Here is a 15,110-nt window from a genome sequence, read left to right as displayed (position 1 = left end):
AATTAACAATTTTATAAAATTAGCCAGGTTTAAGGTAAAGTACATCATTTAAAATTTTAACGTGTGAATTAAGTATTATTTGTTATATAAACTAAAATTGGTAACGTCGGAGTGACTAATATAGTAACGAACTTAAACTCAGTTTGGGATGAGTAAGTGTATTTTAACAAAAAGTTACATCGTTATTTGGTAAAATGTCTTTAAAGTTGTACACGTTCTCCACTCGAACACTACTGGTCGGGTCACAGCTTATGGTGAACTGTTATCGGAATTGACTATTTCATGTAGTGTTCGTCAAGGTTGTCCATTTTCCCCATTTTTGTTTAATTTTGTCATAGAAACGCTTTTAGAGGTAGAACTCTCATAGTCCGACTTCTGGGGAAATTGATCTTCTACAATGAGACCCACTTGTTAACTTAGAATATGCAGATTATACATTTCTGTTTAATGAAAGTGCTGCGTGCTTGCATACTTCATCAATATTGTTTGGTGTAGAAGTAGTCTGGAGGAAAGCTAGAAGCAGCCAAACCAAAACATAGCATCAGTCCATAAAGTCAGTGACAATTGTATTGAGGAGTGTTCATAAGTAAGGGCTACCTGGGATCCATGTGATTATTGTGCTCAGTGGTTATATATTTTGAGTGACATGGCTCAGGTGCATACATTCCTTGCCTTCACCTAAATTCTAAGCTTCTGAATTCCTCATAATTTTTTTGTTTTCATTCCACTAATTTATAATTTCGCGAATCACATCTTCGATGTCTAATCTTTTCTATTACCACTAATACTGTTACTGCCTTTACTATTCTGGGATTTGACCTGCTAATTTTATCTCTCTGGGCAAAAGAGGTAGTAGAAGTGATGCAGTAATTAAAACACTCATTTTGCAAAGAAGGTAGGTAACCGGTTTAAACTTCATCTTTCTGACTTCACTTCAGACAGTCGAGTTGAATGACCAAGGTATCTTATCCACGAACATTGGTTTAACTAAATTAGGTGACTTGATTACAATTAAACATTTAATACTGATTTCTCAACTGATCTCTAGTATTCTAAACTCTCATACATTTGAATTCCGGACAGAAGATAAAATGCGAGAAGTATGAAAAAACACTTTAATCTTAAAGCTATTTTAAGTACATAAAGCAAGAATATTTATAGGTTTATGGGTTACCTTGATATTCTGGAGGATTCCTTAAAGGTATTAAATTTAGCAATTTAGTAATTACTTAGTAAGGATATGACATACAATCCATTCATGATAAGTTCCTAGTGAATGATTATTTAAAAAGGTGTATTCAGTCTTTTTCCAGGTTCTAAAGACTTTTCCTAGAAATATTTAAATACTCTCAATACTAATATAGTTTTATTATAATCTGGAAGTAATATATAATCAATGAATTAAAATAAATACTAAGCTAAGTAATTTATGTATTGAGTCTTTTTTTTCAAGAATGTGAGTGTAACATTCCAAAGTTATCTGAATACACTAAGATCTATGGCTTGAATACAGTCACTTGTAATGAATAATGTTTTAAGTGTGAAGTTACAGAACATTTACATTGTGTTTCAAAGAAAGTAATGAAATATAACACCTATTAAAACAAATGTTAAATCTTTAACAAAATAGAAACCTTACCTATTAATATTCGAACTATGGTACAGATTTTGTTTTTTAAAATTCAATTCTAGGTGTTAAGTACAGCATAAAAAAAAACAGTTTTCAGCATGAAATATACTTTATCTGAAGATGAAGAAGTTATGAAATAAAAAAAGAGAAGATAGGAATAATTCTATTGTATTTGCTCACCAAAAAAATCTTTGATAAAAGGTAAAAGATTTGTCTGAAAATGAGGAGACAGAAATGTTATAGTTTGCCGAAAGGATTCAAAAGTATTCACACATTATTTATCTTTCCTTTTAGAATAGTACAAATCAATAATATAGAACATACATCATTGATGAATCTTTAGGAATTACATCTTTTTCTAAGAAAAAGTCCTCAGAATAGTTTATATACAAAATCTGTTCATTCATTTAAATTTTATGTCCTAAAGGATAGAAGAGGTTACAAATGATAAATTGTAATTTAACCGTTGTAAGATAAGTTAAAAGTATTTCTGTAATCTAAATTTCTTTTTTAAGTTACTAGTGTTTATTTAGATACCAATGGATTTTACTAAGACAATGATTTATCCATTAGATTTTAACTGACATTTGATAAACCTTATAGTTTTGTAACTCAGCTATGATCAAAGTTTATAAGTAAAGAAATATAAGTGTTAAGTTACATGTTTGATGGCTTTTTGTGTTCTTTGTACTAGTCAAATTACAATATAGTCGATGCCATATGGACAGGACACCACGTGGACTGTGTTATGATGTTAGATGGCTGAAGATAGTTGACAAGAGACTCTGTATGACCTAGGTTTTGTGATTATTAAGACTCATCAGTAAGGCAGACCTGTGATCTTAAAGTAGACGATGCTCCCTAGTGGATTCGAACCCGAAGGTTTGAAACATTACGACTAAGATACATTGTGCGAAAACTATATATATATATATATATATCTTAATGCTGATTGTTTATTAGACAATCTGTTATTGTCTTTCACGAAAGACATCAGCATTATATTGATCGAACTACAAGTTACATTGAGTGATTCACTTCAAATTAATTCAACTATCTCAATTGCTAATGTTTACAAAATATGATATTGGGGTCAAATTAATTTCAATGTTTATAACAATACATGTTTACTTATACTCTTAAAGTAAAATAACTTATTTATTATTGTTAGCTAGTAAGAAACATGTAGTGAATGTCTTTCCTTTGATCAACTGTTTTCAAACACAATTGATTGAATAAAAAAATCATAATATTTCTATTTTCTTATTTTTGTTTTTACCTCTTTTATTTTATTCCAAAAGACAACAATAATAGAAAAAAAAGAGGAACAGGTGACCGTAAAAACAAAAAACACGTACAAAAATATATTCTCTTTTTGAACTTGTTTGAAAAAAAGAATAAAGAATATAGAGTACAAAAAATAAATTATTTGTTTATGAGCTGAGATGGATGGTGACTAGCAGTGGAATTTAGGGAATGCGTTACATCCCACTTGCGACTTGTCAACTGGATGTATCTGCGTTCTGAAGTTGATGTTCATCACGGGACTCGAACGCCATTGCGTTATTTACTTAGCAGGTTGTGGTGTTTGTATGAACTACTGATCCTCTTGTACTTGATGACTGTCTGATTTTGAATTCCAAATACAATATGTTCGTTTGTGTTTATCTAGTTCTTCTTGGTTGAAATGCATTATTTCTAGGGTTCCTAGTTTGTATCGTGATTCAAATACTCCTAATCATTACACAGGTACATCCAGCAAGCGAGTAACAAACAAGACAAAGTATGCGTCCTGGATTCCACTGCTAGACATCATCTATCTTTGCTTATAATGCTTGCTACTTAAGGCAATAGGATGCACATATGCCAATAAGAGACTGGTCAATTGCAGTCCTAAATATCAGTGGAAAGATTTAAAAAACAATACAAAAATGAATTAAGTTGTTTGTTTGTTAGTTTATACTGTTACTATATTCTTATTATTTGTGGAGTTGAGTTCTCAAAGCTAGATGATTTATTTATGGAGCTTTCATTGTCATTCTAGATAACATCTTTAGCGCCTACTTCGTTTAGAAATTAGCAGAACTAAAAATGTCCACCTGAGTTACAGAATTTCTTCATCTTTTTTTTAATCATAGATTGATGGACATGATAATAAAAATCCCAATATTTAGTAGAAATAAAAATCAACTTGTGTGTAGTTTACACTATAAGTGTGATGGCTAATGACATTACAAGGTTGCCCAAACTGAAATAGGTGTAGAGGAGTCAGAATTTGGGACTTAGTTGATCAATGCTGAACTCTTTAACCACTAGTTTACAAATCAAATTCAAACTACAACCATAATGGATGTATGTTTAGACAAATTATGTATCTTATAATGAATGTTATTGTGATGTTTGTCAGATTTATGCCTATTTAGTAAACGTTGACAAACAGTATAATTCAGTAATAAAAAGAAAACCTTGAAAACTGTAATAAACTTCTGAATGCAATATTTTATGGCGGTATATTTTTTACGTTATATCCCATTAAAATGTGATTCAAAATATTCTATTCGATAGCATTATTGTGTTTAGTTAATCAAACAGAATGTCGTGTACTTTTGTATTCATTCGTTTATTTTACATTGTAGGTGACATTTAATGTAAACATATACAGGTGTACAACTAAAGGTCTCCTTGTGTTATTTGTAGATAGATAACATTGAAATGTTATCTTCCCATTAGATGTATACAGAATATTTGTTAAAGTAATATAGTTTTAGAATCGGGCAATCGAAAAAATAACTAAATAGATATAATTACAATAAGGAGTCTGTTGAGACTTGGAAATTTCGTTGTTTTCATTGCGAAATGTTTGGAAAAAGACTAAAAATCAAGCAGTGCTGAACAGCTAGTTTTGGTGCACACTCCTGAGGAGTGTGGATAAAATACTTCTTAATGTTTCATGAGCCTTTCTTGTCTATTGAGAGAAACTTTCTGGGTCACCTCAACATTTCTCTTGCCCTAGGGTGGAATGGACAGGACAATATCACCCTGACTATAAAATAACATTCCATTGATACAAATAAGTATTTCTATCATTTGTTAACTGTTTGATTATTTCAGTGTGAGAACGGTTGAGTGATCCTTTCAATACTGAAAGGGATCTAAGCGAACTAGTTAGATTAAACAACCAAAACTCAGGAACACTTTAGTGTTAATAATGTGTACGCAAAAATGAAAGAATGGCAAAATGGCAAACTAGAACAGAAAGTAACCAGTCAGAGAATAGGAAAGGTCAACCTGGTAATATGAATTAAGAGTTATCGAGGAGTTGGCTATTCGTCAGAACTACAAACTAGACAAATTGACAACTTCCCACAAGGTATATATATATATATATCAGCGCATCGTTACTCCTTGATTCGACTGGACAGTAGAAAGCTTTCTTCTCACTCTCAGTCCACTCACATAAGTAGCCGGTTGACGAAGTATCATAATTGGACACTATACAACACAATCAGCTGTTTAGATAATACGTTATTCATTGTAATCAAACTACATATTTCGGTAGACAGTACTTCACCATGAAATATTGAATTTTGAAACAAACCGAAAAGTTGTTACTAAATAGTTTTCATCATGATGAAAATCAGAAACAATCAGCAATAAGCAAACTTTAGGGCAAAACAATGATCAGATCAGTATTAGACAGGTTAATATCATCAACATTGACCAGTAAAGAAACGAGATTCGCTTTTCAAGTTATGAATAAATTTTTTATAAAAAAACTAGTGCAGTAAAACAATGAATAACTCATAAGTATTATAATTAGATTATATAAATTACACCTTTACCAAAATGGGAAGTTCAAATATCAACCAGAGATTATTACTACTGTTAGAAAGTTTATTGAATTGATACTGAGAAGACTGAGAAAAACATGAATTCAATAGGGATTGTTAACAATAACAGATTTGTACATTCACAGGTATTATTCTAATAGAGCTTAATCTTTCATGAGAATTCAACTTTAATAATCTAACTCAATTTCAAAGTTGGAAACATAAAAATGTATAAAAGGATGTGTCATTCTTGTACGGTAATGATGATATAACTGATCTACTAAAAGGAGATTTGTGTATTAGGCTTTAAGCTGTATATTTTCTGAGGGGGTTAGTGTTATATCCTGATAACAATAGTGAATGGTAACTTTGACATCCATTTATGGACCAATATTATGCATATAATTTTTATCGTATATTTGCTAAATAATTAAACTATTCATATTCATGTTCCTTTCATTGTGAGCTTTATTTTGACCTATGGACTATTATTATACGATTTACCATTCTTGAGTTATCCCTAGTCTGGTAATTGCTGCCTACCACGTTCACAGCCACATTTGGCTAAACCTTGCACAAATGTTATTTTCTATTATAGTGGTACGTTGTGGTCAGTATGTTTGGTATATAAACTCAGTATGTTTGAAATACAATGATTCATACCACAGAGGCTGTTATTGGTGTTTTGGACTTAACTGGCTGGACTAGGCAGAAAGCAGGACCGATACATACACTAGACTGCTCGTACGGTTTTCGTGTGTCACTGTTCCAATCGATAATTCGCTGCTCTCTGATTGGCGGTTTTATCACGTCATACATTAACTGGGCATCCAATCGGTCACAAGATATAACAGTTAGTGATGCTACTCAGTTGTTAAAATTCACTTACGTGGGACAGTGTTTGAACGTGTAACCTAATAAGCAAATATGAATGGTAGCTGACAGTGAAGCCCAAGACGTGCGTTTTTTTCTATTTGGGACTTGTCATCTGGGTGCACTTGCATGCTGGAGATGACGTTCACTCTGAGATTCGAACTCAATACCGTTCGCTTCAAACGATATCTCATTATCATTAAACTATTGTTTGTTTGAATCTTCCCAGTGATGTTTAGGACTACAATTGATCAGTCTCTTATTGGCATTTCTTCATTCTGTACGGATCGCCTCGATAATGCCTTAAGTCAATGAGAAGTTCCAAAAATGTGAAACAAAATGAATGTAACTTAATAGCTGAAAATTAAATCATTAATCTATGGCCCTACCGACTTTGTTCTCGTACACACTACGTCTAATATACATATAACCTAATTTTCCTTTCTTTTCTATCCACTTTATCATAGAAACAAAACATAAACTAACAACCAACGTATATACTTGAGTTTTCCTAAAAAAATATTTGATAGATATGATAACATCAAGATGACTCTTTTTTTAGTTTACTCCAATGGTTACAGTGAATTTTTGGTATCATTTATACTACTACTACTAATAATAATAATAATAATAATACGTCTAATATTCCGGTGAATAGAAAAACAAAATAAAATTTCTGATCAAATTTCAAATTTAGTTCATTAATGTAAGAACAGAAGAAAAAAGAAGGTCAGCAACCAAATGCTCCAGGCTTTTTAAAACTAACTTTTTTATTTATTAGAATAGATTAATACGATCCATTTATTTAACTTTTCTATTAGTTAGTGAAGTTCATTATTTTTTACTATAAAACTCACTAGTGACTGAGCACTTAATATAAGTAATAAATTATTTTTGAATATTAAAGTGAAGGAATAATCTATAGTGATAAGAGGGTCAAAAGTAAGAATAGAAGCTTACTTATATCATTAAATGAATGAATGTATTATATTATATTACAAAATTAAATAAAATAAAATGTGAAACATTAAATCAAAACTAAATGGATCAATACTTTCGAAATTCTATGAGATATGACTGTGATAATTTTGACTTTTTATGAAGTTATGGGTATCTATTGGAGAGAAGTAGAAATTAGGACAAATCAATCATCCAGTGTCTTCCTTGAGTTTTAATAAATTCACAAATAGTGTAATTCATTCATAGAATAACTAAATTTAAGAGAACTTTGCAAACCATCTATGTAAATGAATAAGAGTCGTATTGAAATCATGAACTGATCAACATTAGACCACCATTGAAAACCTGGAAGCATTTGACAGATGATTTGTCCCATCATGGGACTCCTCGACAGTACTCATTCATGATCCTGCATCAAGGGAATTCGAACCCAGGAGCCCTCGGTCTCGCGCAAACGCCTAACTCATAGACCATTGAGCCGAAATCCAACAGTGTTAACGTGTAACTCCAACCAATCCACCATATTGCGCGACCTTCCTCCATCGTTTTCAGTGAGTAACTGCATCACCACAGACACACTTCAACACCACTGGTCACGGCTTCTTACTGGAACTCCAGCAAATCCATCTTGAAGTTAGTCACTAGTGAGCGGTCATGGAGATTGTTGAGCTTAGATTGAATCATAAATGGATGGATGTTGGACCACCATTGAAAAGATTAAAATGTTAATAATATTTCATTGGAATTCGAGACTTGTTTAGATGCAGTGCGAACTGTTATAGTTATGCAATCCACACAAATAGAAACTTTCAAACTTTGATAGGACAACTATACTATGATGTATGGACTTCAATGACGCTTCAACTAGTGTACTTTTCAAACTAATTCTACTATCAGACTCTTATTCGTGGATTGCTTGAAGTAAGACATTAAAATTGTTCGATGTTTGGTCAGTGGTCTAGAAGTTGGACGTTCACGAGAGTCTGAAGTTCCTGGGTTCGACTAAAGCGTTCACGATGGTGGGTGCGCATTTTTGAAGAGCCCTATGCTAAGACGAAACAGCCGTCCAGTGCTTCCAGGTTTTCAATGATGATCTAACATTCATCCATTCATGATATCAATCTAAACTCAACAATCTCCACAACCATATGCTGATAATCTTATAATAACCTATGGAAAATAATTAAAATTTATAAGAAAATTAATATTTTTCAAGTCTATTTATTCTTTAGAAACAAACATTATTCATCATCATCATTTGAAAAAATATCTAACATTTTTGATCAGACAATTTTAACAAAGAACTATCTTAAAGATTAATTGACACCATTATAATACAATAAAGATGTCCAATAAAATAAACATATATATTCATATTCAACAAAGATATATATATATATGCTCCAGTTTTAGGTTAGATAAATATAACATTTTAAACAAAGAAATAAATAATAAGTGAAGAATACAGTCTCGTTTTTTTAGTTCCTATAACAAACAAAGTAAACAGTAACGTTAATTATAGGGATAATAACAATAGTAATACTGTGGTATGGGCTACCTATATCAACATAAGTAGTATATATCGTGAGTAAGGAATGGAATATCTGACAATACTACTACTACTACTACTACTACTACTACTAATAATAATAATAATATAGAAAACGAAAATTGTCAAGTCAACAGGCTAAAATCAAGAAACACCTTTGAAATCATATATTTTTTAGTCAGTGAATAATTGGACATTTCTATTAAACAATACAAATGTGTCTGTAGAAAAAAAAATTTATACAGAGGTAGATATGTAGTGTGTTCTACTTATATCCATATAAGTAGTATATGGTGATGGTCAGACATAGAATGTATTTTGGCAGGAGATCGATAAGGAAAAAACTGAAATAAACCGCAGTTGGTATGAAAATGTATGAACAATAGAATTAGAGAAGATGAACTGATATTTACAAAAGAAACAGTGAAGATTAACACAATTGATTGTTATTTTTGCAAATTAACTGTTTACTATATGGTTGTCAGAATTTAGTGAGAAAGTCTGTAATATTATGTCTAATGACATTCGATTGTCCCCACCATTGTTCTTGTTCATTACAGATATACTACTTTTTTTCCTTTAGAAAATAATGGATTAACTTTTGTTTATCACTAAAAGATTAGTTTTAGTTAGTCATCTATGAATATTTCAAGTCCATCAGCTTATAAATTTAGAATTTTGAAATGACAGTAATCTAGGTGATTAAATGTTCTGTTGTTTAGTATAATAGAACAAGACTTTTTATTGAATGTTTTGAATAATTTCAAATATATTTTATGTGTGTTTTTTCGTTGATTAATACAAGCTGATTATAATATGCTTTTTTAAAAATCCTTGATGTATTTATTGTTATTCAATAGTTTAACCTAGATATGAATGTATACTGTCATGAATACGCTATCACTTAGGAAACGTATCCTGAGATCACGTTTTTGACATTTAGATCAAAACTTATTCTTTCATTAGAAAATAATCATATGTTAGAATAAAATTTGGGATATATAAAATGTTCGTTATCAATTTGTTGTTTAAATAATTACAATGTGAACAATAATACTGTCAAGTTTTAAGTAGGATAAAAAGAGATTTGATTTCCGCTAATGCATTTTCTTGGTTGTGATAATTTTCTCTGAGTTGAATAGTTTAATCACAAAGTTTTCATTGTGTCTCTTAACAATGTCATCAGCTTCTGAAATTGTTTTACTTCAAATATTATTAAATTGATCTTTTTAAAATAACTAATTGACTACACAAGAAGCTTAGACTCATAAAAATTAGTAATACATGAGGACAACTTCTGTTATGAGATTATCTAGAAATTTTAAGTATTGAAGATTGATATATTTTTGAGATCTTTTGAGAAGACTCATTTACTGTTTGTAAATCTGAAAAGTTTATTTCACATGTTCTTATCTGAGTACCCTGTGGCATAGGGACTCGACCCAGATGGTACTAATCTGTTGGATCTCTATCAACAGTCTTGTATGCTATTAGGTTTATTATTTTTATTAGCTTTATTCAATATTATGTTGTTGGTACAATACACAACTCTCAGCATAAAGTATTTCAACAAGTTTCCGTTTTCTACTTCTTTGTCGATCCCAACGATAAATGCTGAATGGTCGTCAGTTTGAAGTAAGCAGTCTAGACAATCGAAATATGAATAATGTGCTTTCTTTTTGCTGTATATTGCCTGCCAGCAACCACAATATCTCTGATTAGGCCTTTTGTAACCCTTACAGCGAAAGGTTGTGCACTTTTCAAAAACGCACCTGAATAGGTTTTGCGATTAATAGCCATAATGATGTATTGAAACAAAGTTGGATGACTTTTTGAAATATGTAGATCGCAGGAACAAGTAGCCCAGATATTTAGGCAGGCCGTCATTTAGAAGGTTCCATCAAAGCGTGAACAAACTTTGTTAGATTATGTCTTTCTAAAATCAAGAATGTGTTCTGTCAATAATTAAATGATCTTATTAAGAAGATTCATTTGACAGATATTGAAGTGAAAACAAGAGATTTGAATGTACAATTTAGGTGTCTAGACACAGAAGATAGTCAATTGGGTGGGTAATTGGGACTTCAAGGTTTCAGCTCAAATAATGATGACCGCCCCCTTCAGCTTCGTGCAGATCATAATATGTTTCTGGTCAGCACCACCGTCCCATCTGCTAGTTATTTTTGCGATCTGGGCTTGGACTCAGATTCGAAATGTTCTGATCAGCTACAACTGTTGCTCCTTTCGACGTGCTTATCAAGAGTTTGATGGTGGTTTCGGACCTGTCGGTTTATCAAACCCCCCTATTTAGGGTTCTAGAGCTTGTGCAACTTTATGGTTTAAGAGGTTATTAAATATAAGAAAAAATCAAACCTGGTGGAGAACATGTCAATGTTGATATTTCTTATTCCGAGATCTTTACAGACAAAAAGGTGTGGTAATGAGTTCACCAGTTTGTAGCAATTTTATTCACGCATTCCTTAGAAACCAGTGTGGTCACAAAGTGTATAAATCTACCCAAAGTTTACTTACTGTATGTACATGACATTTTTTCATGATTAAACAAGATAGTTTAGAAGAAATATTTTTAAAAATGTGAACAACAAATCGGATAACATTAGGCTAATCAAGGAGATCGAATCCATTGGTCACAGACTAGCGATTCTCAATTGTTTGGTTGACATACTAGTAGGAAGGCATACTAGTAAGCTAAAAATGAATCCATTCAAGAAATTGACACATTCTGAGAGGTACTTAGATTATGGCTCAGGTCATGTTTAATGTACGAAGGTCATAGTAGTGAAAAATTTAATTAACAGGAGTAGTAATCGCATAACAGAGAAGACTAATAGACTGAATTTAATGGAATATTATGTACAATTAGGGCAAACAATTACCCTAAAAACTTCGCAAAGATTGTTAGAAATGAAAAATAAATTAGTGTATGCCAAAAGGATGGAAGAACCCTGTGGTCGTCCCATACCGTAAAGAAACATCAAAAGGAATTATGATTATTCTAAACAAATATGATATGAGTGTATTTTTGGACTTGTGAAACCATAAGATCGGCATTAATGAAGGTTAAGGATAGGTTCCCAAGGGGAGACCGATAGAATGTTGTCTATGAAATCAGCTGTCATGATTGTAATGCATCTTATGTGGGAGAATAATTGACAGCAGAAGCACTGTATGTATGAGCTAATAAGAACGGCTTGAAGAGAAACGATGGTGTTCAACTAGTCACCCCTTGAAAATATAATTAGCAAGCTAGTTATTTTACGTGTACTGTTATTCCGACAGAAATTAATTTGAATATTTTATCATTACAATTATGTATTTGATGGTTCTCATTTTACATACATATTGACGTTTTAAAACCATTTTCAATTTGCAATTTTGTTTTTACTTTTATTAAACAAATGATTCACTAAATATCAACTGTTCATAATATAAAGTTACGCATACACATATACTTTAGCTCATTTATTTCCACATTGTGAACTTTTTTTATAATTCAAATCTCACTGATTTATGTTATGCTACTTACTGAAAATAGCATAGATTTGATTTAATTGTTAAATACTATAGATTATTTGATAATTTTGATCTTGATTATTACCCTGAAGAAGTCCACATAAGTTTGATGGACAAAACGTTGAAGTGATATAAATTTTAATCTCTGAGATGATTTCAAATATAATATTTATGAATGATATCTTCTTTAAACTTGGAGCCAAAATTCTGTCAAACTATTCGTTTAAATATTGACAAATATTCATATACATGCTGTAGTTTAATTTTTTATTCTTTATAAAAATGAGATGAACTTCCTTTTACTGAAAGAAATCTTTTTTGGTTTTATTTCTAATTAAAATGTATCGTATGTTATTTACTTTTCTTATTATCATAGTTGAAAGCGTGAGTCAATTGAAGCTAGACCACCAAGGAAAACCTGGAAGCACTGGATGGCTGTTTCGTCCTATTGTGCGACTCCTCAGCAGTGCGCATCCACGATCTCGCCCCATGAGATTAATTATATTATCAAATTTTATGTGTATTAAATGAATAGACAAAATACTACACCTGATGTTTTAAACGGAAGATGTGATAATATGGTGTAATCGAATTGGAATGGTTTCAATGAAAAAGGTAAAAAAAATGAAATAACTCTGTTTATATAAAATTATGACTTACTCTCTTGTACTTGTTACATTTGTTAATAAGATGAAATTAAATCGAACTTTTCTTAAACTAGCCAATATCTGTGCGAATGGTGTTACAATAGGTTCATCAATTTGACTAAAAATACAAAGAGAACCACGTCTTAATACAGTATTTTTAGAATTTGTCATAGAATGTTCAATATTATTTAAATAATTTTGTTTATTTAAATCAAAATTTTTTGTTGTTTGATATAAATTAGTAGTACGTGTTTGTATATGTTTGAACATAGAATTCCTTGTCATAGGTAATTGTCCTAAACTATCCTCTGATCGTTCAGAACAACTTTCATGATTATTTAAATCTTTAGTGATACCAATATTTTCATGAGATGATTTATTGGTTGAAAATAATTTCGAAGGTTTAATCCGTTTCAATGAGGATTTCGTTTTCGAATTAGTTGACCTATCACATGTCATAGTTGATATCATGTTTGATTTATCATTTCTAATAGTACATTTTTGTGGGCTCAGTGAATGTAAACTATCTTTTGATTTACGAAAACGTTTTAATGGTTTCACTTTAAAAAGACTAAGTCTTTTCTTGGAAATTAATTTTTTTTCATGATTATCACTACGTGAAACATCGGACTTTCTACCTTGACGTCCTTTATGATTATTAGTTAATTGTTTTTGATATGTTGATGAAATAAGACTATGAGCTCTTGGTTTATCTAATAGAAAATCTCTATTTGCCATATTTAATTTTATATTATTAAGAAATGTTTCATTAAATATATTAGAAGAATAATTATCATCTAAATTAATACTTTCGGATTCAGCTAATTTTACTGTAGTTTCTAAGTATATTGTTGATCTACGTCCAGTTTCATAATCAATTTGTAAACTAGATCTTGGAATTGGTAAATTTGTTGAAGGTATAACAACATCAGGTAAACTTCTTCTTTCTTGTTTAGGATAATGTCCATTTTCAATATTAGCATATGAATCATGACTTAATTTAGTATGAATATTGAGATCATTTTTAAGCTTACAATTATCTTGATTATCATTAATTCTATGATCATTATAACTAATAGAGTATTTTGAACTTAGCTGTAAATTATCTTTTGTTTTATTCTTTTTTGTTTCTTGTTTACGACAACAAATGATCCACATTATCATATATCCAAACGGTACGTTCTTATGGTTAATTTAACCTTTATTCATCATTACATATTATATTTGAGTGAGGTGGATCCATTTTTATAATAAGCATATTTGACATAGCATTGTTTTAAATAGGTATTCATTTAAAGATTAAATATATGGTATATCTATATTAGTCAAGTTGAAATGACATCCATGAGGAATAGTGTTATAGTTCCCCAGACATTGCAGTTTCGTTTTTTAGAAAACAATCAAAACAATATACATATATATCAGTCAAATTGAAATATAATCCATGAGGAATAGTGTTATAGTTCTCCAGATACTGCATCTTTCCTTCTAAAACAATCTTCTTATTATCTTATATATTATTTTTAAAAAAAATGAACATCATATAACCTACCGATTAAAATTTACAACTTTATTATGATTGGTCAGTTATGATATAAAAGTTGATTTGTCTATTTTCTTACCTGGATAAGTCTGTCATATTATTTATCGATCAAAATGCTAATCTACTGTATATATTATTATTTGTTTAAAATTGACTTTTCTGTCTGACTGACCTTCAGAAATAACCAATCATAATTGAGATTAGCCCACTCTTATAAAATTTTGCAAAAAAAAATACAAAAAAAAAGAATCAGCATACTGGGCTGATTGAACTCAATCTCACTCAAGTTGATGTACATTTTAATCATGATATGAATGTCGTAATACTACTTATTTAATTATGTAAGTTATTTAAGTAAGATAATGGATAGTATAAAAGGTAATGTAAGATAACTTGAAGCATCCTCAATTGATGGAAAAAAAATAATTGACGATTACATTTACAATTTTTTTTTTACTTTCTGAAGGAGTTTTTAACGTTGTGGAGAGTAATTTTTTTAAAAAAAATTCATTTTGATGGAGTTCTGTTCTCTGAGCTGGATGGT

At 30.5% G+C, this 15,110-nt stretch overlaps 1 protein-coding gene across 1 annotated transcript in view; it reads right to left on the bottom strand.

Moving 5' to 3' along the window:
• The window catches only part of Smp_141980 (putative camp-specific 3,5-cyclic phosphodiesterase), a gene marked incomplete at both ends in the record, with an annotated part of 56,889 nt that extends 42,702 nt beyond the window's left edge, over window positions 1-14,187 (bottom strand). Inside the window, one exon of the mRNA XM_018798181.1 lies at window positions 13,037-14,187. Coding sequence (XP_018653148.1) covers window positions 13,037-14,187 — 1,151 coding nt within the window. The remainder of the gene's footprint in view (window positions 1-13,036) is intronic.
• Between the last annotated feature and the right edge of the window lie 923 nt (window positions 14,188-15,110).

The sequence above is a fragment of the Schistosoma mansoni genome, chromosome 6 (assembly GCF_000237925.1).
Source record: "Schistosoma mansoni strain Puerto Rico chromosome 6, complete genome".
NCBI lineage: Eukaryota > Metazoa > Platyhelminthes > Trematoda > Strigeidida > Schistosomatidae > Schistosoma > Schistosoma mansoni.
The sequence above is the reverse complement of the archived record's forward strand: the minus strand, read 5'-3'. Positions and strand labels throughout refer to the sequence as shown.